At 39.5% G+C, this 24669-nt stretch overlaps 1 protein-coding gene across 4 annotated transcripts in view; it reads right to left on the bottom strand.

Annotated features, from left to right (window-relative positions):
- MORN1 (MORN repeat containing 1) overlaps positions 1 to 24669 on the bottom strand; it is a 249449-nt gene that overhangs the window by 87906 nt on the left and 136874 nt on the right. For 3 of the 4 annotated variants that reach the window (XM_072155971.1, XM_072155970.1, XM_072155972.1), the window contains exons 11-12: positions 5760 to 5905; positions 936 to 1018 (exon numbers count right to left, since the gene is read on the bottom strand). In XM_072155971.1, coding sequence (XP_072012072.1) covers positions 936 to 1018; positions 5760 to 5905 — 229 coding nt within the window. Of the gene's footprint in view, positions 1 to 935; positions 1019 to 5759; positions 5906 to 21127; positions 21314 to 24669 lie in introns of those variants that run through there. The other variant, XM_072155973.1, reaches the window with a different exon arrangement.

The following is a 24669-nucleotide window of genomic DNA, read 5'->3' as shown; positions in this document are numbered from 1 at the left end:
CACACAGTGATATCACATTACAGGGATAATAAATGGTGATATCACAGTACATTATGATGAAAGGGAACCACTTATCTGAGAGAATGCACAGTTGCACAGAAAGTCACAGAAATGAAAAACAACTACAGCGATGTCACCACAGATGCAAATGATAAAGTCATAGTAAAGGTTAGAATATACAGTGATGTCACAGTGTAGGAATGATGTGATGTCACAGTGCAGGTATAAGAAACACATCTTCTTAATACAAGTTAATGCACCACTCACAATAGGCACATTGCATAGGAGAGGTAGAAGAACCCAAAAATGTAGAAAATCCAGAACAATATTTAACCTTTACCCTGAGTAGCTTAGTAAAATTTAGAGAGCCTTTAAGTAGTGTCAGAAAAGAGACAAGGAATAACACTCCAGTGAACAGAGCGGATTTAGAACTTATACAGTGCAAACCACCAAGTCCACAGTGCCTCCACGTATGGGTGTATAACTGTAAAGTCCAAATCAAACATCTGTGAACAAGTCCATCAACTACCACTAAACTCAACACAACTTTATTATTTTTGAACATAAATGACGCCCAAATTCACCATAACCAGTCTAGAAAATGGTAAAACTTGGGTGTGGGGGTTACTGTAACCCCATTTCTGCTGAAGAATATTTTATGATTTTAGTACCAGCTATGACGAATTCTGCTGCATTCATAATAAAAATATAATTAAAGGCAAAGGCAGCTCAACCTAGGAATTCACCCTTTGCATGCCAGGAGGGTTCCCACTGCGATGCGCTATGGAGAAATGATTGGTTTGGGGGAAGGACATGCCGTTATTTCCCAGAATAGAAGACTCTGCGAGAAGTCTGTCTTGCTTCAGGGAAAGCATGCACAACATAAGAGGGGAAGCAGCTCCAGCTGAGCGACAGAAATACTGATTCACACCTACCTGCTGTCTTCAATCTTCTCCTGTGAGACTGTCATTTTCTCAGTTTTTTCACCAGTCAGTTTTCCGCTTGTTTTTTTCCTAGTCTGAAATGTAAAGAAACATGGATGTAAAGCACATATAGAGACAACCAGCTAGATGAGGGGGGGTCATATTTGTATAAATTATCTATACGGATGCATTTCCATCCCTTGGGTTTTTAAGAATTTGGTTTGTGTAATGTTTTCATTCTTCTGTGTAAAATCTCTGTTTGTTGTCAGTGTAATAAAACATTCTTGTGCGCATTCAAAGGTTGGCATCATATGCTGGCTCCTGTGCTTTGCCCCCAATGTTACATATATTGACAACCTACCTTATCCAATGGATAAGTCATCAATATAAATAGACGGGAACCTCACTTTTGGCAGGACCATATATATATATATATATATATATATATACCCCATGTGCTGCAATATTGTGCCTTCATGTATTATCCACTGAAAGTAAACATATAGGGCCACATTTGTCCCGTCCCGATGCCCGAGGTGCATCTGTCCGACGAGGATATGGAGCTGCCACGATTCACAAAGATCGTGCGTCCAATTTCCTGCATCTGTTGCTTCCCCGCTGAGGTCCGCCGGAGTTCACCTTCTTCTTCCCAGTGCATGTGAGTGCATTGTTTGTGACACAATTTTGAATGTTAAATCCTGCGCTTAGTCCGAATCAGTCGAGTTGTCCAACAGCCACGCCCCCGATTTGTGTTGCATAAAAGTCAGCGCGATTGCGTCAAAATCTGATTGCCTGCGCCAAAAACCCCAGTTAAATGCGGCGCAAAACGGAAAAAGTCAGGAAACCCAATGAAAATGCGGTCCGTGAACCTTCAGTAAATGTGCCCCATACTTGGAAGAATTTCTCCATAACTATGGAAACCTCCAAAAGGCCAGTTTCAGATGGACCTCATTTCAAGGGCAAAACTCATGCGTTTCAGCCGAATTTCTTTCAAATGACCAAAACCGTCAATGGAATTGCTACATAGTGGGTTATGATGCAGTTATTTCCCAAATTAGACTGTACTGATCTGACATAAAGATGTACACGTTGATACAGTAATGCTCTGGCCATTGGGCAGCTCATTACATAATAACTGTCTCAGGTGCACTGAGTTTGGTGCACATAGCCATAGTTTGTCTGGAGGACGAGAACTCAACACAGTCACCTGAGAGCAGCAAAGACCTCCAGAAAAATCGAGACGCACATGGAGATACACGATGACCTTATGAATTTCTACAGGTGACAAATATTCTCAATGTCAACCCAGAATATAGTCATGTACTGTAGATGTCCTATTCACATTTGATCACTGATGCATGAAAGCATGAATATGATTAATATTAGTACAATTACGGTATATTAGAACCTCCAGATTGGCCATAAGCTTTGGTTAGTATAGAGCCATCATGATATAACTGAAACAAACATCGCTTGTTGAGCCTGGTCCCAAAGGGTTACTATACAACCACTGAAGCGTCTCTTCTTCAGCACCTGGGAACCTTGTAAGCCACCTGTGATGGTCTTAGTTGTGGTTGGCAGATTCAGGAGAGCACAAATCTGTATCAGATGGAGATAACACAACATATTCTAGGATAAAGCTGAAATTCAGTGAACGCATCAAGTGTGCCATCCGTGATTCTGTCACGTTAAGAAACGCTCTGTTTATTTCAGCACAGTTTTTTTATGTAATCTCATGATCTACAGGAACTCCCAGATCCCAGACCGATTTTTCAAGTTTTCCCACCTACATAGAATGAAGTGTAATTTTTATTGTAGGTAAACTTCAACTGTGAGAGACAGAATCTAAAAAAAATAAATAAAATCTCATTGTATGATTTTTAAATAATTAATTAGCATTTAATTGCATGAAATAAGTATTTGATCCCCTACCAACAAGCAAGAATCCTGGCTCTGTCAGTGCTGTCAGTGCTGTTAGTGTTTCTTTAAGAAGCTCCTCTTACTCCGCACTCATTGGCCCACATTTAGGGTGATGCCAAGCACGAAGTTTTGAACGTGTTTTTGGCCCGTTTTTAAGCAGTCCGTCAAAAATCGCTTGCGTTTTTGAACAGTTTGAATTAAGATAATTGGTCAAACCTGTAAAAACGCGGCATGGCTGCACTATGCTTCATGCGACACAAATGACTGCACTGAAACGGGTGCTCCGGTGCTCAACCAAACCATACGCCACATTTATCATGCAAACTCAGACAGAAGTGTGTCGCATTTACCATGTTAAAGGTACACCAAAACAAAAAGTGGTGCAGTGCAGTTCATGAAGAACTTGCGCTACAAATCTTGAATCTGGTGCCCTCTACACACCATACACACACAGAGCAGTTTGCATTGTTTTTAGTAAACGTGCCCCATTAATTGCATATCTTTAACTTGTTACCGGTATAAAAGACACCTGACACTCAAAAATCTCCAACCTCTCCACCATAAGCAAGATAAAAGAGCTGTCTAAGGACACCATTATTAGAAATTGAAGAAACACTATATGAATGTCAATCTTCCATGGTCTAGGGCTTAATGCAAGATCTCACCTCGTGGGGTAAGGCTGATTCTTAGAAAGATCAGGAATCAGCCCAGAAGTACATAGGAGGACCTGGTCAATGACCTGAAGGCAGCTGGGAACCATGTCATGGATTAAAATCATGCAGAGCTTGCAAGGTCCCCCTGCTCATTCCAGCACATGTTTAGGGTGCATCCACACGTTTTGTTTTATAGATGCAGTTTTTGAAGCCAAAAGCAGCTGTGCATCATAATGGGTGAGGACTTATCATTAAGAAATGCTACCCCTCCTCTATTTTCACTCCACTCCTGGTTTGGGCATTAAAGGGGTTATCCGGGTGTTAAAATTTACTTAGGGCCGGGCTGGGGCGGGCTATTTAAAAATAATAAACATGTACTTACCTCGTCCGGTGCTGCTGATGTTCCGAGCCGCGGTCCATCTCCTCCATGCACCGGTTTGAAAGGGCGCACAGGGAGCTTCTGGCCGTCCGGATGCTCCCATCCGACACCATCTCCTAGCGCTTACAACGCTGAGAGATAGGGACGGATGGGAGGAGCCAGCCACATCACAGACCGGAAGCTTCGTTTGATTTGTGCCCCTGTTTGCTTACGCAGGCACAGAAACTGCGCACAGGGGCACAAATCAAACGGACCGAGGTGAAGGACATCGCCGGTGCCGGAAGAGGTAAGTACATGTTTATTATTTTGAATTAGCCCACCCCAGCCCTTAGTAATTTTTTATAACCGGATAACCCCATTAAAAACTGCATCTGAAAAACTGAATGTGTGACTGCACCTGTTTTAAGTCCCATGCTGACCATCTGGATGATCCAGAGGAGAAATGGGAGAAGGTCATGTGGTCAGATGAGACCAAAATAGAACTTTTTAGTATCAACGCAACTTGCTGGATTTGGAGGAAGAAGAAGGTTGAGTGCAACCCAAAGAACACTGTCCCAAACGTGCACCATGGGAGTGGAAACATCTTTGGAAGTGGTTTTCTGCCAAGAGCACAGGATGACTGCACCGTCTTAAATGGAGGATGGATGGGGCCATGTATTGCAAGATTTTGGACATAAACTTTGTTCTCTTAGTAAGAGCATTGAAGATGAGTAGTGGTTGGGTCTTTCCATATGACAATGACAAAAACATGCAGCCAACAACCTTGAAACCTAAAAGATCTGCAGAATATCTGTATGGGGGACTGGACGACCCAAATCCCTGCTGCAGTGTGTGCAGAAAATATAGGAAACATCTGACCTCTGTAATTTCTTTCTGTACCGAATATTACGTTCTGTTTTTCTATGGGATCAAATACTTATGTCATGCAATAAAATGCTAATTAATTATTTAGAAATCATATAATGTGATTTTCCAGATTTTTTTTTTTGATTCTGTGATGTGTACCAGTAATAAAAATTTCAGACCTCTCCGTTCTTTTTTAGGTGGGAAAACTTACAAAATCGGCCTTGTATCAATTACTTATTTCCCAACTGTATATGGTGATGATAGAAAGAAATAACATCTTTCTGGGCATAGATAGAAAAAACACTTGTACAATGCTTGTAGAATTACTTCTGGCAGCCGTAATTGGTATGAATAAGTTTCTCTAGTCTCTAAGAATTTTTTTCTGTGCTTTAGCTTCACGAGCTGTTAAACTGTCTCCCCTACTTCCTCAGCACTTCTTCCTGCACAGTGTAATAGCCTGTGAAGCTACATCACCGAGGGAATCACACAGCCCCAGACTTGCGCAATGCAGGGCCCTCCTGATGCCCATTTAAGGGACTATCCCCCAAATAATCTACAGATCATTCTGAATCATCTGCTCTTCTACCATCGACACAATTTTCTTCCCACCTTCTCTTCTGCTATAACATGGAAGAAGCATCTGTGACTGTGAAATGTGCCTTTTTGCTGTTATATAAAGCTGCAGAAATAGTGACTTTTTCTTTGTACTCGTTCAGTCAATTATCTCTTTTTTTGACACCTGCCAACTGCGGCGGTGATGTGTCTCCTGTTTATTATCTGAATAATCCTTTGTAGGTAACAGGACAAAAAACAAGCATGTTGTTCACACAGACCTCCTTCAAAGCAGGATTCCTTCTTCCCTGTGAAGACACATGCTTTCTGCTACGTGGTCGGGAGGGGATTTTTGTTATAAATAATTGTGAGCGCTATACACTGCTACACAAAGCCTTATATTTAATTCAGTAGAATCTCGCTTTTCCCGAATACATTTCCCCAATATGAGGAATGGGATGTAGACTTCCTACTAATCTATCTTACCTTGTCGTTATACTCCAGAAGATGGAGGAATCTGGCAGGCGGTGGGACAAACACAACACCTTCAAAGGAGACCTGGCCCATTTCCACTCTTTTGTTTGGAGGAGGAAAGGAGGTGTCTTCATCTTCAATTGAGATCTTGGGATATTCTTGGTGAAGGAAGACATAAATGGTAAAATGGAGACATCAGTCACAGGCAAAGGGACAGAGCGTCTTCAAGTACAAATGAGAACGTCAGCATGAAACAAGGAAAAAAGTCGAATTTTGAACACATCGCACCGATTCTGTAACAAATTAGGATGTAGTTGTTGGTGCTGTAACTATATGAAATAGCAGGAGGACTAGATATGTCATATGACTAGGGGATACCAGATAATGAGCTTAGGAAAAAACCTCATGGAAATGTACTCAAAAACAATAGAAGCACACCAAGAACGGGGAAAAATCTAGAGGGCTTTATTCCCTTGCCACTATGCTTCAGCTTCTAACCAAATCATTTGTCAAGGCTTGCCAGAGGCTTTGGTTAGAAGCTGAAAAGTAGTGGCATGGGAATAAAGCCCACTTGATTCTTTCCACATTTTAGGTTTGCTGCAATTATGTGGAGGTCAAAATTGAAGAACAATATATGGTCATTCAATTTTTCTGAAATAATTGGAATTTCCATTGATCGACATTTGAAAGAATTTTTGTAAAGGGTACACCATGCCACTAGAACGAAGTGTTTTGAAAAATGAACAAAGTATAGCAACATAAAACCTTTATTTTTGCAAAAAAAACTATAGTGATAATGATAATTAGATAACAGCAATGGCTGGAGCATAGAGGGAGATTATAACTGGTAACTGGTTACAGCAGTTACCAATGCACAGGCCTTTCCTTGAATGACGTCAAGGATGTCCTGTGGCCACAGGACATCACTAGCCTCTCACATGGCTCTGGTGGGATTCTGGACCACTCTTCTTCCAGTCTCTTCCACAGTTCTGTGACTGATGTGGGTTTCTACCATAACAGTGTCACCAGTGATTTTTCAGAGGTTTTCTACTAGGTTCAGGACTCTGTCTGTGGCCATTTCAATGCTTCAATGTTTTCTCTTTCAAGAACTGCTTTACCTGTTTTGATGTGTGACAGGGGACATTGTCCTGACAATTGCTGGCTGAATGAGTGCAGAAAACATTCATCAAACTATGTCACTTCCCCCACCACCTTTCACTGACTTCTTTAAACACTTTGGTTTGAGTCAGTTTGTCAACGAACATAATGTTTCCCACCCAAATACATTAAACTTGCTTTCATCTCTAAAATGACCACTTCTCCTCTGTCCACACAACCTGCTCCACGGCAAAGCGGAGTCTAGCCTTACAATTGTTTTTGCTAATGAGAGGTTTGGTCAAGATGATGTTAAATGTTGAGACACTATATGATTAAACAGATAGTTACCCTGTTCAGAGCTGAACTGGGGCATTACATTTCCAGGGACCACGATGTAGGAGTTACCCCACCCGGTCCCTAGTAATTTGGCCACAGCCAGTTCCTGGATACAAAAAGGTTGGGGGCCACTGCTCTAAAACACTGATTTTTAATAAAAAAAGCTTTTCACTTTGTAAGTTTTTCAAGAATATTTTTTTAAGATTTTTTCTTCACACATACCACTCTCCCTAACCTCTGAAATGAATGAGAGTATTCACTTGCTGCCATTTTAAAATAGTCGGATTTGACTAGTTCACTAAAAAATAATAGATTAGTGCCAAATGTATGAACCAACAAATAGATCTGCTTATCTCTACATAATGAATAGTGACAATCTAAATCTCTCATTGCCTATAGTGTGTGGATACTGTAAAACCTCATTTGAGGGTTATCACTGCATCATGTGAGGCTTATTCTCCTCACCACACATACACATGTAGGTATGTGACACTATATACACAGTTAAAGGGTGTTGGAATTTTGAGGGCTACACATGATCACGATTTCTAATTTCTGCGTGTGGGAAAACACATCAGCGTTTGTAACACGTAATAATCTTATCAATGCAATAACAATTCCTAAGGGCAGTTAACAGATTTACTACATGGGGGTACACAGCTATGTGAAAAATGTAAAGATCTGTAATTATTCGATAACGATATGGAATTTCTTAGAGAAATACTTTATGACAGCTGCAGCAAAGAATGTAAAAAAATAACTTTATCATAGAACTTTCACCACCAAGCACCAGAGAGGAACAATTCCTTTAGATCCCCTAGTGTAGTGAAATGAAGGAAATGGAGCTTCCAAAGTGTTCGGAATTCTTCCATGAACCGTTTTAGTTCTTTAGACTTTGTACTACAGACATATACTTATACAATTTTTAGGAGGCAAAAGTTGTAGGAGATTGTTTATGCCAAACTAAAACCAAAAGTGGCACAAAAATCCAAACATGTAAAAAATGTAAATAAGTCGAAAGCATTGAAAGCAAAACCAATATTATTGTTAAAGCGAAAAACAACTCAAAATATGTGTGATGGGTCCGTGGGTCAAGCTGGGCCAGATTCATGGGGGGATGGCATGGCCTCAGGGAGTGGGCTGGCACCGGGCGTCCCTGTCCCCGCACCTGCGCATTCACTGCAGCCGGCGAATTCTCATATGTGAAAATTCGCCAACTGTGTCTATGATATTTGCCTGCCTGGTGTTAAAATAATGGCCCCCACCAGACACATCAATGCGCCGGAGCTATCATCGTATGATGAATAAGCCCCTATGTGTTCTATTTAGAACTTGAACCAGCCAGACACCAGAAAACTGCACACAAAAGTTGTCCATGCTCTAAGATGGAACAAAATGGAAGCTTATGAGATCCGACATGGCAGCAGTTTGGTGGAGTGTTGCGATTGTCTGGTTTGGACTGCATTCTTATATTTAGACAATAGATTTTGGAGTTGGGCCTGCTTTACATTTATCTATATTGCATTAATACAGAGTTGTTGCAAGAGCTTTCTCCTTGACCAGCTGCTCTTCCGTTTAAGGTGATAGTTAAGGATGAGCTGACCCGTTAAGGGATGTGTTTGGTTGAACCTAAACCCGACCACTTGCCCCAACTGGTAACACCTGCTCATAGTAGGGTACTGAACCCAAATACTTACCCCACTGGCGTTACCCTTTAAATGCCTCTGGCATTCCCAAGGATTGCCGCTCCCCAATGACGTCAATGCCAGCATTTAAATAGTTCATGTAATTGCCAACTCTACCAGCAGCATTTAAAGAGTTAAAGTGTTAACAATGTGAGGAGGGAGCTGATCGCTGCAAATAAACTTCTGTCTGAAGTCCTGGTTCGGGTCTGCTCTTCAATCTTGGTAATATCTTCATTTTATGTGCATTTCTCGATGTTCAGCGGTAGGGGACAGGTGACATACAGGGCCACACTGAGGTCATTGCTGACCGCATTGGCAACTTTTGACCACTGACACTTAAGGTCAAGCTAGGAGTGTCGAATTGGGAGTCAATACAGGGTAGTATTTTTCTGTTACCCCTGCCCCTCATGAGGTTTTCCAAGCCAATTTTTTTTATACAACTGTATATTGCATCCAGGATGGTCTCCAGTTTTCCTTAGTTGGTTGGAAGGAGGGCTTAGCTCCTCTAGTTTTGTCCATTGGGTCAAAGAGCAGACGCGAGTACATTTTCAACATTTGGTCATCACCAGAAACACAATAAAAAAGCATAAAGGCTTCAATTTTCACACAGTAGAAGCATCTTTTCAAAGTGGACTTCTTGAAGTGTATGATTGGGAATTTTACAGCATTTACAGTTGAGAAGAACCTTAAATTATATGATGGTGTTTCATTACGTGACAAATCCATCTTTCTCCATGAAAGGTCTTTATTTTCTAATTGTGATACATTAGATGAGACTTAAGCATTTTACAGCCACAAGGACATTCCATCTCCCCATTAGCTTTAGCTGAGGTAGCACTATTAATGCTCGGGGCAATGACTAGGAACCAAATTGCTGGCAGCATAATTGTAATTTCTTAATGCACTCCAAAGTCCAAGGAGATGTTACAGTTTCTCACTATTTATTTCTAGTTTGGGATAAGAAGAGAGAGGTCGCTGAGTGCAATAATGATTGGTACATTTTTCCAAAACGTTTGTTTGTGACTTTTGTAAAATTAGTCTGTTAGCCGGGTCGTCTGCGATAGACAAGGTTGGCAGATTACTCTATAAATCTAGTTATTTTAGGGGTTACATAATGAAGCAGAGCCACGGGCATGAAGCTTGAATGGCGGCACACTGAGTGTCCGTATGTTCCCTCCATACGGCACCCTACTATGGAGATTTTCTTCCATAAAATCTTTGCTATGGTATTCCGAGGTAAAGTATGACCCCATGAACCCCTGAGTGCCATACTATGGCTGTGTACAGCTGTTACCGTTCATATGCAAAGACTGGACCATACGATGATGTCTGAAGCCAAATATCCCCTTTTATATTATGTCTTGGGGACGCCATATTACAGTTTATCTATTGTACCATACAAAGAACTGCATCTCCCCTGCCATTATGGAAGAGAAAATCCATATGAGAAGCTGAGAAACTCTCTGGGGGAATTTACCATACATAGCGCTGAGAGGGTGTATCTAAGCTACCAGTCTGGGAGGATCTACCATATATAGCATGAGATGCCATATCTAAGCTACCAGTCTGGGAGAATCTACCATATATAGCATGAGATGCCGTATCTAAGCTGCCATTCTGGGGGAATCTACCATACATAACGCTGAGATGCTGTATCTAAGCTGCCAGTCTGGGAGAATCTACCATATATAGTGCTGAGATGCTGTATCTAAGCTGCCAGTCTGAGAGAATCTACCATATAGAGCGTGAGATGCTGTATCTAAGCTGCCAGTCTGGGAGAATCTACCATGTATAGCGCTGAGATGCTGTATCTAAGCTACCAGTCTGAGAGAATCTACCATATAGAGCGTGAGATGCTGTATCTAAGCTGCCAGTCTGGGAGAATCTACCATGTATAGCGCTGAGATGCTGTATCTAAGCTGCCAGTCTGGGAGAATCTACCATATATAGCGCTGAGATGCTGTATCTAAGCTGCCAGTCCAGGAGAATCTACCATATATAGCGCTGAGATGCTGTATCTAAGCTGCCATGTTAGAAATGTTGTTTTATGGATGTACCGCTTGGTATGTGCTGTGTTGATAGGTGGTGTGAGGGACCATCTGTGACACATCCTGTGATTTTTTAGCGAACACTTTGCCTCTATTATACAGCGCTGCGGTCTTTCAGCAATGACTATTTGACTAGTGCTCATAACAACCATGTATCAAGTTGTTGAATATCTCCGAGAGTTTTGTGTATACAGCTCACATACAGGTCTACATGTCTCTATGGTAACAGACTACACATCTCTGTGTGGGCTGATCCAACAGCCAAGTGTTAATGGGCTTTTTCCTTGTGACACAGGAGATCCCTTTCAGTTCCCTACAGATTTATTAAAGGTACAGGCGGTCCCCAACTTAAGGACACCCGACTTACAGACAACCCATAGTTACAGACAGACCCCTCTGACCTCTGGTGAAGCTTTCTGAATGCTTTACTATAGTCTCAGATTGCAATAATCAGCTGTAAAGTGTCTGTAATGAAGCTTTATTGATAATCCTTGGTCCCATTACAGCAAAAAATTTTTAAACTTCAATTGTCACTGGGGCCAATTTTTTTTTTGTCTGGATCTACAATTATAAAATATACAGTTTCGACTTACATACAAATTCAACTTAAGAACAAACCTCCGGACCCTATCTTGTATGTAACCCGGGGACTGCCTGTATATAAAAGGAGCCATATCTTCCCACATACAGTAACATCTTCACACAAGGATAAAAAATTGTACAGTGTTGAAGTGATAACTGTTTCTATGTCACCCAAAATAACAGATCACAGCCAACACACACAGAGTCACCCAAGTCAAGACGTGTTACCCTGTTTGGCCATAAAGAGCTCCGATACTTTTCATGTCATTTAATATCAAAGGAAATTATCGCTTCATTAACTGTGTTATTCCAGCTAAGACAATGTCAGAAAACTCTCTTAATTGGCCTATTATTTTTTAATGACTTCCTTAATTTGGTGGCTCTTGATATCAATATGGAGATCTTCATTCAATTAGATAAAATGACTCTGTACTTTACTGTCCATTGCTATGTAACCTATTATAAGAGTCAAAAACACCAATCAATGTGACAATGTAAACTGCTGCGGTGAAGGTTAATCTTTGCCTTCTGAGAATTGTAAAAAAAAAAAACCTAAACTGAAAGAAATAATTTTCAGACTCAATCACTTGAGTAGCAAAAATTTTATGCATTTATCATGTAAACGACTCCTCATACATCAGGAGGGGGCGGAGCTTACATCATATGTCGTACATATGATGTAATATTTTTTACTTAAGTGGTTTATTCTGGAAGTTATTTCTTTCTGTGGAGGATTTCTTTACGAATCCCAAAGATAAATTTTAAACCTTCAACAAATTAGTTTCCACATTTGATAGCTCCAGCCTCCTGATGTATCTGGCAGCCATTCACTGGCGTAGAATTGCGCAATCAAGCTTGGGTGCAGGCTATAGGGAGTCGGTAGGCAAGGGGCAGGATGGTCCCACACCGGCCCACTCTGTCACTGGCACGCATCTTTCACACCACTTCACGCCTACATGACATGGAGTTGGTGTAAAGGAATAAATAATCACAATTCCTGGCAATTATTTTAGAGCTTGTAAAACCAAAACTGGCATATAAATCCTAATTAATCTCACACTGTATTAACTTATTGATCATTTTTTTGCAGAGGTCAGCAGAGTTTTTTCAGTCCAAAGTACAATGGGGGAGATTTATCAGAAGTGTCTGTAGTAAAACTGTTCTAGTTGCCCATGGAAACCAATCAGAGCTAAACTGTAATATTATAAACAGCTGTTGGAAAATGAAAGCTGATCTCTGATTGGTTTCCATGGGAAACTACAACATTTCTACTCTCAGACACTTCTGATAAATCTCCCCCAATGTGTTTGCTAGTTCCCCCTGGTGATCAAACCAGAGAAGTGTCACTGGATTTGTTTTTCCTAAACACCTTAACTTTAACACCTAAACATGCCATAAAAATGTTGGCAGCACAAATGAAAATTTTGGCTGCTCAAACCAGCACCAACGTGGCACAAACATTTTACAACAATTTTGTTTGATTCAGTTAATGTATGTGTGTGTATGTGGGCTGGCTGACCTTTACAATTTTGTTGATATCTTCAATTCAGAAGCAGCACAAACAAAAATGTTAGCAGCAGAAACTTAGCTAAATTGATTAGCACCTGTTTTTTGTTTGATTTGGGTTATGTAGGGGGGTTGATCTCTGGAAACTTTTATTAAGATCTTGAAAATGAAAATTTATGTTGCACAAACCAGCACATATGTACAACACCAACTTGTTTCATTTCAACAATGTGGGGGGGGATCCAACTTCCCCCAGGTCCCTCCATCCCCCAAATCTGTTATCAGGGAAGAATTAGGACAGCCCCTTTTTATGGGCGATGATTTTGTTGTTTACGGCCTGTGTGTGATTGCTCATGCACCTGTGACAGTAGAAAACAGGTCACAAACACAGGCAGGAATACGACCTGCTCTATAATTTGCAGTTCAGCCAGTCGTCTCAACCATATCTGTTTTTTGGGGCTACTGCAATGTGTGCTAGCCATTGATTGAAACAACAGCTAGCATATGCCCAAAATGTATGTTTGTGCACATGTTGCCTAAATTGATTGAGAAGACTAATCTAATCTAGACCATCTAATAAGTGCTTGAGCTCACAACAATTTAGTATGTCTGTACATACTGTTCTGTGGGGAAATACTTAAAGGGGTATTCCATAAATCAGCATAATTCATATAGAAATAGGTACTCAATATATAAGCTAATGTGTAATAGTTGTTATTTAAAATTTTGCTCCCCTTAGCAGAAAATGCTGGTGACATAGACTGTAATGAAGAATTAAAATGCTACTGGCCCTTTAATCAGTCCGTTAACTTCCTCCGCGCAGAGCAAATACAGGACAGAAGATGGCCGCTGGTCACATGTCCACGTCACATGTCCTGCAATTGCCTGGGCAGGTCATGTGATCACCAATACGTTTGGCTGTAGTTGGTTGGTTGAAGTGCATCCAGTATGGCCAGTGTTGCGGTGATGTGTAGTAATGGCAGTTACACATCATTACTATGGTAACAGAGCAAGGAAGTCTATTGCATGATCACTAAGAACAGAGGTGGAGGAGTTACTAAGAACTTAAGGCTCATGGTACTTGTAGTTTCCACTGGCGGCCATCTTAGTGATAACTCTGCCTATTTTAGAGAGGCAATAACATTTTGTAAATCATAAAATCAAACTATTTAAGCTCCGTTTTGTGACTAATGACATTGAGTTTTGTTATATTCATTTATTTATATCATCATCGTTTTTTGTGTCAGACGTTCATATTCCCGGAATAACCCTTTAAGTAGTGCAGACTTGTGCCGTGTTGACCATAGAGAGCAGATGAAAAGTAAAGAAATCAAGCAATACCTTTTTGAGGGTGAGTATATTTACATACCTGAAAATATTAATATAAATGTTTCACCAGTAGGCACATCTTTCGCAAGTTTAGCTCTTGTAAGAACCACTTTCCCTTTTGTCATTAAGTCAAAGTCAAATCCTTTTAAAGTCTCTTAAAATTAGGGTGAATCATTTTGCTTAAGACATAACAATGTCTGCATACTGGATATTCACTAAAGGAAGAATGTCCATATTTTACTGCTTTCAAGGGCCATTTCATAAAATCCAATTAAGGTAAGATTAGCAAAAAGTAAGATTTTGAATGGAGACAGCCCGACAGGGTCCTAAACAATGGATCTTCTCTGTAACATGTTTTTGCTCCTTTCTTCTCCTGCAGTGAGCAGTGTTTCTGAAAGCCATCTCTAGTCTGTAGCCAGTAGATAGATAATGAGAGGGGGCTAAAGCTTAATTCCTTAACCAACCTAAATAATATTTGTCCTGATTAGTAATATCTACAAGTACATAATACTATCTATGGACTCTCTGTAAGGAGGTAAGACATTAGGACTTTATCAGCTTCTACTCATGTATTAGCTGTCATTGTGAGAATCAGAGGAAAAGCTGATTTACACATTGCTTAAAGCAGGAACAAAGGAAGGGAAAAATATAATCTATTACAAAGTTTTGAATTTTGATTTGCACTTTTATTTTATGGAACTGGGCTCAAAAGTTTAGTTACACTTTAAAGAAACCATCAAAGTCTATTTAAGTGTGGATGTCTCTGGGGGATTGAGGTGAAGGGAGTTATGCCTATGGCTAGGTTTAGGAGCGTAATAAGCAATTTGTACAAAATATACCCAAAAAACATTAAAAATCAGCACAAAAATGTAGTGAATTAGGTGAATGCACATAAAAATGAAGACTTCTAGGTTCCTATTCTCCAAAGATAACATTGTGGCATAGATTGGGTATGGCTGTCTTAAAATACATAAAAGACATCCCACTGCTTCATCAAAAGGCATCACATTGCTTCCATATTTTCTAGGATGACTTAGCTTATCAAATGTTTACATGCCTTTCCTAGAGAAGGAATAGTTTGTCTTTTCTTCCTTCTGAGCTGACATTTTGAGAAATTTCAATACACTTGTGAAAGAAGAGTGTAACAAGTACCTCTTGATCTTCCGACACAGGCCGTGGGCAATCTCTGCGCTCTCTTTATAATTTAAGAGACAGGCAAAGCCTAGCTAGAGTGTAAGATGTACAAAGAAAATACCATACCAAGGGTGCCATACTTGCTTTTGATTTTTTTTTTTGGCCAAAAATCTGACAAAGTTTTACAAACTAGAACTCCAAAAACAAATAATAAATATAATAGATGACCTACATAAAAAGCTGCGGTTAGATGAATCTGGTCGCACCTTAAGGATCAATCTCTTTAGATCTTTAAGACCAAGTTTTTTAAAATTTTGTGTAAGTTTTTAATGAATAAACTTCATAACATTTAAAAATTTTTTCCCTGCACAAAGCTTCACGATTGATAATTTTTGTTTTATTCTGGATTTGAAGTTAACCTTGATAAACTGTAAGTTATATTTTTTGTATTAAACAATTTCTTTGTTTTAAACTGTGGCTAAATAAAAATATTTACATCTTATAATGTAAAAATATAATACATCTTTTACAAGATGTTGTGTAGACTTTTTATTTAATAATTTCAGGGTGTATATATAACATATTGGAAGAATATTGGGGCTTGCCTGTGTATAATGCAAGGCGTGCACCCGTTCTTCACAAATCTGGCGCTCCCTGAACTGGCCCGACAGAGTGCGCCACTTTTTTCTGGTCTATCTTTAACATGGGTCGTGAGACACATTTCTGTTGGACTTGCATGTTAAATGTGGTGCACGGTCCTATTGAGCACCGGAACACCCCCTGCACCCATTTGTGGTGCAGACATTTTTAAAATACCTGTGCAAGCCGTTTACACTAGCCTGAACGAGCAAAGTCCAACAGAAAACTGGTGCATGGCCCTTATCGAAATTATCTAAGCCGAGCCAACCTGCCTCCGACAGTGCTGGTTAAGGTAAGTATGATTTTACATTTTTGTACAGCACCACCCCCAGGCCTCCTATATATGTTTTAACATACTCTAAAAACCCCTTTAATCTATGATCTTACAGGAACGGAATTGTATATTAAAGAAAATGTCAAAACCGATTAATTCAGAAATTCTTACAATGCTGTATATTTCGCTCTTCCTGTAAATTATGACTATTTTTGCAGTTATCAAATTAAGATTTTTTTTTTGTACTGGCAACTCAGCTTCAGTAGGACCCAGTAGGTGACAAGTGGATAATTTCCTCTGATGTCAGGGAGAGAAGGGACTGTGTGATCAGAGTATAATTGACAGCTCTGACTTACTGAAATAGAAGTTTCAATGTGCTGCCATGATTTTAATGAGGTTGCTGAGTAATAAGGGTGAAATAGTGAAGAAATGTATGTATAGTAGAGTATCTGCAAGGAAAAAAGAATTAGTGGTGTATGAAGCTTGGATATTTATGGCATGCTGATAAATTGCTAGATAGTCTCTGTCTATAGGAATAATTACTCTAAATCAGTACTGCCCACACTATCAGGCTGGTTGTATCTCTTGTAGATGAAGTCTCAATTGCTGGAGCCACTGCTATGAGAAATATTTAGTTTCCAGGCATCTATAGGCACGTCCTGCATGTTGTGTGTAGTATCATCCCGTTTTATTCAAACTTAAAGCCCCCTCTCATAGTTGTCCATAGTTGACATCAGAAGTACCCTGAAGATTGAGGGCTTGTTCCTCATGAAAGGCATTGGAAATCTGGTTCATGTGAAGGATCAGAGATTGTGTGACAAGCATTGGTACTGGCCTTGTAAGGACGTGAGTTATGGAGATCTTGGGACAGGAAACCATGGCGGGACCAGCTAAAATAGTAGCTGGGGTGCCATCCGGCTCCCTCCTCCAAGTGGGCCACATAGCACAGGAGCCTATGTCTTCCTACCCTGCGCCTTCCCCCTGTGCAGGTGATGCAATCTGATCACGTCTGCCAGGTCCTTGCCTCAAAGGCTTGAATAGGCCTTGGACCAGTGATGAGTCTTATCTCGCAAAAGCACACAATGAAGTCTTCACTGCACCATGGGGGAAGAAGCAATGGCGGTACCAGCAAAAGTGGTGTGTATAAACTTTTTTCCCCATTATTACTGGCTATTGGGGGCATTACTGCTGGCTACTGGGTGCATGGCTACTGGGAGTCTGTTAATATTAGCTACTGGGGGCTCTATTTCTACTGGAAACTGTGGGGCTCAGTTAGTTTTGGCTACTGGTACACAGTGAATTTTGGCTACTGTGGGGGCACTGTTAGTAAATTGACTACTGTGGGGGCTCTGTTACTATCTTGGCTACTGTGGGGGCATTATAGTGATATTGGGGATCCAAAGAACTGTATTAAGTTTGTGACAAGAATGTGGAAGAGATAATGATGAAGTGAAAAAACAAAAATGCTTGTATTGCAAAATTGTGGCCAGAAGAAGTCAACATGGCGGTGTAGGTCTTAGAAGAAGGTGAAAGAGAAATCCTCCCATCAAACATGTCCCCTGTGTGTCACCAGATTTACAGTAAGTACTTGTATTACCCAAGAGCTCACAGTCCTGCTGCATCTCCCCTTTCATGTGTTTGTGTGCAGCCACCAAAGAATTACTTCATACCAATGAGATATATTAAGAAGTTTCTTATAATTCAAAATTTTGCATAATTATGAAGAATAATTCTCTTTCTTTTAATGCATGGTTCAACACTGCTTTCTAAATATAAGTTTTAGTAGTTATTTTTTATTCATTGACAATATGTAAAATGAATGAATAAAAGAAAAATTTAAAACAATATTTGGTCTAACCAACCTTTGCCTTCAAAAATCTTTATGTTTCTTCATGTAATCCTGAGAGACTTTGTGACCAATGGACCTTGATCTCTGTGGTTATACCTTCATTATTCTGATATTGCTATATTTTGACCATTGCTTTGTTTTTGGACTAGTTTTTGCCTCACAATTTTGTACTTGGCTACTTGGTTATCCTGATTCTGCTTGATTTTCCTCAATCGTCAGTTTGTTTGTCTTCTGTTCTGAGCACTTATTCAGAGTAGGAACTGTCATCCAGTTGTCTGCTATGGGTATGTGAAAGTAGGTAGGGATAGAGGTTGTGGGTTAGCTAAAGGCCTGAAATTCTTTCTCTGTCTTGCCAGATTTGATTTATATTTGTCTGTTGTTTGTATGCTTTGTATATTGGTTATCGATAAATAAACTTTTAGCATTTGTTTCTGAAGTCACTCCTGTTTTTTCTTTTTTTTGGCCACCTCATTAAAACTTATGACAGTGCTGTACGTCTCACTGGCTACTTGTAGTCAGCTTAACGAAATGGTCTTCAATTCCCACAAGTTATTCTAAAATTGAATTAGAAACTCAGACTTTCTTTTGGACGGCTCACCACTTTTACAAACCCTACTGAGGAAGTTTTCAAAATACATCAGCAGCCATCTGTATACAGTTCTCTGTACTGTACAATAGTTTGCTTCAGTTCTTTCAAGGAAAAGAAAAAAAACCCCTTTTAACGTGCACAAATGGACACTAATTTGGACACGTAAGTATGAAAACCCCTGGCATTACTGCTGATAACAATATCTACCCATTCATTCAGGCAGCAGCGGGAGAAAGACACAACTGATAAGTAGCACTCGTGAATTAGAATTATACTACAAGAGAGAAGATTAGGTTATATTATTCGGAACAATGAATCAGCGGCTCCATTGTTTCCTTGTACCACTCAAACAAAGCAGCCGCAAATAATTACAATCTACAATGTCCAGACGCATCAGCAACAACACTTCAACAGGAAAGCATATGTTGCGTGCCATAGTCCTCTTGAAATTGAGTCCCATAGGGTGAAACAACGGATTCCAATTAAAACAATTTCCAGCAATTACCCATGTCCATTTCAGTCACAGTCTGTAATTTGAACGCTAGACACAAGGCTTTGTGCTCGCTCCATCAGACGCATATATGTCTGTTGTGTGACTTGTCACTTGTGTAGCTGGAATATGGAGAAAGGGTTTCAAGGCCGATATTCATGGAGATATTCAACACAATTGCGCTATTTTCTGATGGGCTTTATTTTTACGGCTTTCAATGGGCGGTCGGGATAACAGCGCTTCTTTATTCTTTGGCTCAGTATTATTGCAGGGATATCAAATTTATATAGTTTAGTAATGTTTTAAAGGGGTTGTTCACTTTATGGAAATAATTAATATGGTTTGTGCCAAGAAAACCTATACAATTTTCCGCTATTCTTTCTGTATCAATTCCTCATGGCTTCTAGATCTCTGCTTGCTGTCCTGGTATAGAAAACTTCTGTCCCCGGTCACGTGATGTCACATAGGTGGACGAGCTGTTAGTATCCGATTACTTTCTGTGATATATTGGCTTGTGCACCTGCATGTCCATCACACAACCAGGGACAGTTTTCTATCCAATGGAAGTAAACATAGAAGCTTTCTATAGAATGACAGCAAGCAGAGATCTAGAAAACAGGGAGGAATTGCTACAGAGAGTTTAATGGGAAATTGTAAAACTTTTCCTTATACAAACCATATCAATTACTTACTGAAAGTGGACAACCCCTTTAATACCATTAAAAAAATTCAAAAACCTTGCATTAAAAAAAAACAAAAAAAACTTGTGTTGCAATATTCAGACTTTTCCTCATACAAACCATATCAATTACTTACTGAAAGTGGACAACCCCTTTAATACCATTAAAAAAGTTCAAAAACCTTGCATTAAAAAAAAAAAAAAAAAAAGCTTGTGTTGCAATATTCAGACCCACGTGAGTTTTTTTTATTTCAGTGTACAGAGCTGTCTTAGCTGTCATTGTTTGTGGGATGAAATGCTTCCATTTTGACAACTGCACGACTTTTGAATCACTTTTTATTCCAAATTTTTATTGGAGGCAAAATTGAAAATAGGCGTCGATTGGGACATTTAGGTGCTCTTTTCCGTCACGAGGTTCACAGCCGGGAATAATTGTATTTAAATAGAAGGGACATTTTGTGACACAGCACAACTGACATGTTTAAGTTTTTATTAGTTTATTTTATATGTGTTCTAGGGAAAGGAGTATGATTAGAATTTTTTGTTTTTTTTTTAAATATTTATATTTATGTTTGTCCATCGCAAAAGGGCTAAAGAAATCATACTTATTTCTTATGGAAATTTTCATTCTTCTTTACAAATTTATAGGTCTGGGTGAGTCCAAGCTAAAAAAGAATGTGGTTGTAAAAGGGAAATAAAAAGTTTTTGATGATTATTGTGTTATTAAAGTTTTTTTTTTCCAGTATCGAACTTGCCAAATAAGATATCTGGGCATTACCCAGAAAGCCCTAGTTAATGGGCCTAATTATCAAGCAGAAATAGAAATATCTGAGAAAAGCTCCTTGTCAAATCAGTGTACATAACAGAAGTATATTGTTCTAGAGAGACTCATTTCCCTTGAAGGGGTTGTTCACTTTCAGCAAATAATTGATATTGTTTGTGTGAAGAAAAGTTAGAGGATTTTCAACTTTCTATATCAGTTTGACATGTAAATTAGAAAATTTTTAAACTTTTTATTACACAAACAATTTAAAATATTTGGCAACATTGGGCAACTATCTTGTCTGTTAACAGTTCCATGATGTGTTAGGATAGCATCACATGGGCAGCTAACAGCAAGGCCATCTCTGCCTTGTGATGGTTGTGGTCAATGGAGATTTCTTACACCAATTAAAATGGATTTTGAACAAGTTTTTCTTTGATTTTACATAATTTATTAACATTTGTGTATTTTTTGTGTCTCCCAATAGACAGAAAATGCAGCCACACAGGTCTTCTTCTCGTCTGTTTCTGTAGACTAGACTCCATACACTTTTTCAGGTGATGCTCTGCGGATCCAACACAGTTAAAATTTATTTTTTAGCTTCCACCATTTTTAAGCAATAAGAACCATAATTTGCAGCATGTTAAGTAGACTCTGCTGTAAGGGGAGAGCACATCCTGGGACCTCCCACCTGAGCCTAACAAGTATAGATTTTTTTTAACCATTTTTTTTTTAATTGAAAAAACAGGCAAGTGAATACAATGTATACCAGTTATATGATGTCACATAAGTATGAAGTTGAAACAATAAATCCATTGTTAACTTTGTTCAGTTTGGCATGTATCTATCTTGCCCCCTTCACCTCTCCATTTTCCAAATTTAGAGCTAAAGCTTACAGCTTTGATCACTCAGGAACAGTGGCTGCTACAGACAAAATGCCAACTGGGCACCAAGAGCGGCATCTATCAAAAAATGCAACAACTTGGAGCTAGTGAATGTGATGAAAGATCCACTTTAAAGGGGTTGTCTTTTTTATATATGGCTGTGGGGGGGGGGGGGGAAGCTGTAACAATATAGAGCCTCTTATACTCGCCTCTCAACCTTGCTATCGTGCAGCCGCGACGGCACTCATTACCATGGGTATATATTTGCATATTGCTGCCAAAGCTTACAAGGTGTTTATAGCCTTGTGCCTGCTACAGCAGTAGTTTCAGGGTGTTGTATACAAACAGAGGCAGGCATTAACAGGCATCTCTAAGGCTGAACACGAGCACAGACCGAGATGAGTATAATGAGTGAATAAGTGTTTTATAATTTTTTAATAACTGCATATTTTTGCCACGTTTTAATTGGGTAAAAAAAGTGAATAAGGAAGTGTCTTTTATGGCAAAATGAAAAATGTATGACAAAAGTATGTAGAAAATGGACACACAGGGGGATAAGGCACATAAATCTCCCCCTCTCTGCCAGTTTTCTGGCTTCTCTGAGCCACACACCACTTTGGGAGTGTCAGGGCAAGAAGTTGCATGAACACAGGTAGGGCCTGTAGCAAGAAACTCCTCCGGATCAGACCTGGTCTACAGTTTCCTACTGGCGGACTATGCACCGGATCTTCAAAACCTCTTAATAGATATGGGCAACGGAGAGAATGGAATTTAAAAAGGGAAGGGAAAATTTGGGATATGGGCCTCGGTGGTTTACTGTACCAAATCTCCCTGTATGATTTTTGAGTGATTAATTATCTCGGCTTCAATGGCTGCAACTTGAGAGGAGGCACCGGCACGGGTTCTGAAGATGTGAGGAACTTGTAGGTGAGTAAAAAAAATTTTTCTCCACTTACCGACTTCAAATTGGTTGAATTTGGACCCTAAACCACAGGTCCATAGGGATTAGGGTCCCACATTGACCTGCCCAGTGCTCTTTAATGAATTCCCTCTTACAGAATGCACAAGGATGTAACATAGACATTCATAAGTCGATAAAGCTAGTCCTTAGCATCTTTTATTTCCAGTGGGACAGAATCAGACATGTCTATGAGAATAGGACCCAAATATTATAATTATAGAGGTTAATAAGCGAGAGAAAATACAAAGTATTGTAAGACATAACTATCGTCCTCGATGTCAATGCGATAACTAATTCTTCCAGACCAGAAGTCTGTCCATTATCTGTTTCCATTACCCAACCTTATGTTTCACTTCGGCAAATAGAAATGTGAATTTTTCCAATTGTGATTTATCAGAAGACATTCTTGGGAAGCATACTGTGAGCTAACAACATGCCAGTAAGCTGGACTGAATTATCACCCGTTCATTCTTGTACGGATCTATATATTTTTAACTGGAAATCCTGAATAGTAAGGACTTTATAATATGTGATAAGATCTGCTGGAGGCAGACAAGCAATATACCAGGTATAAAGCAGCACAAATTGCAAAAATCTTTGTGCTCATATCACAAATTGTTGCCAGAAGGCACCAATGTAATTGTCGGAAAATCTCATTTCTATTTTTTATACCCTGTATGCACTAAAACATTCAAATCCTATGCTGCAAACAGAAATTACCCTGATTGGGTCGAGAAAAATACATAGTGGCGACATATATTAGTACATGTGTGGCAAATATTGTATATTATCAAAAAAATTGGCTTCTGCAGGGAAGGCAATCATAACAGAAATGTGACATGTTAATCTACCGACACACAAATGTGTGATGTTCTTGCGCTGTCTTAACAGTACGTGGGTCATCATTGTGTGATTTGTTTCCTTCTCTACAGCTCCATTTTCTGTTTGGGCTAGATGTTGGGGGTGGGGGGGCATTGCAATCACCCTTGGATCAGGACTCAGACCTCCCATAAAAACTTAATTAGCCCTCCTCCTAGTGCTTCCTTTAAACCTTTTTGGAACTTGCTTGTGTATTCATTATTGCTTGGTTCGAGTTTCTCTGCTCACCTCGTTTTTTTTTACATTTGTCATTTTACTGTTCTGAGTAGTTTTCTTTCTTTTTACCTATCTTTGTGCTACCTTTCTCCTTTGTTTTGTCCAGTTTTTGTCTCTGTGTTTCACTAACGGAATATCTCCTAGTTATCGCTTACTATTAAGGGTATGGTTGGCAAGTAGGTAGGGAGAGCACAGTGGGTCAAACTTTAGGACTCACCTTCCACATTTTCGCTTTCTTTTTTCCTTGACTGTTGCCCCCTTTCAGCAACATTACAGTTATACTTGAGCCATTCGGAATCAAAATGTAGAAAAATAAAGTAGGGAGTCAGTTAATTGGCTGACCAACTATACTGATCTGCATTTAAGTCAATGTAATTTATCTGGATCTTGGTTGATATATCTTGCAAAGAATAGCCCTTACATTAGTGTAAACTGTTTCTTAAACGTATTTCTTCTTCATATAAAGGGGTTGTCCAGTATAATGCTTGTCCAGCATGCCTTTATGTAGGGGTTATGGTGTAAAACCAAATTTCCAAAAAAGCAGGGGTCCATTAGGACACCCACCATATGCACACTGTGCATAGTGATTCCGAGGTCAGTACAACAAGTTGCATTGTACTTGCTGAGTCGCTAGACTCTTATTGGCTTTACCACCTGGAATTTCTGATTCAGACAGTGACACAGGTAATATAACAAAAGTTTGAGACCCTAAACCTCAGAAGTTATTGATAGTTTCCCTTTAAACTCCAAGTTGTTGGTCAGCCAATCACTGACTGAGACAGGTCACCACTCCAACCAGCGATTGGTAAGTGGCCTCTGCTTAGGTTTCTGGCACCTGGTAAGTGTAGTCCAGTAGGGGTATTGGGAACAGTGGTAACAATGTAGCTGGGGAGTGGTGAGTAATGGTACGGTATATGATTTTACTGGCTCCTTGTACAGCCCTTTAAGGAATATATTTATTTTACTGGATACCCACTGTAA

Source organism: Engystomops pustulosus, chromosome 6, assembly GCF_040894005.1.
Source record: "Engystomops pustulosus chromosome 6, aEngPut4.maternal, whole genome shotgun sequence".
Lineage (NCBI taxonomy): Eukaryota > Metazoa > Chordata > Amphibia > Anura > Leptodactylidae > Engystomops > Engystomops pustulosus.
This window is presented reverse-complemented; position numbering and strand designations above follow the sequence as displayed.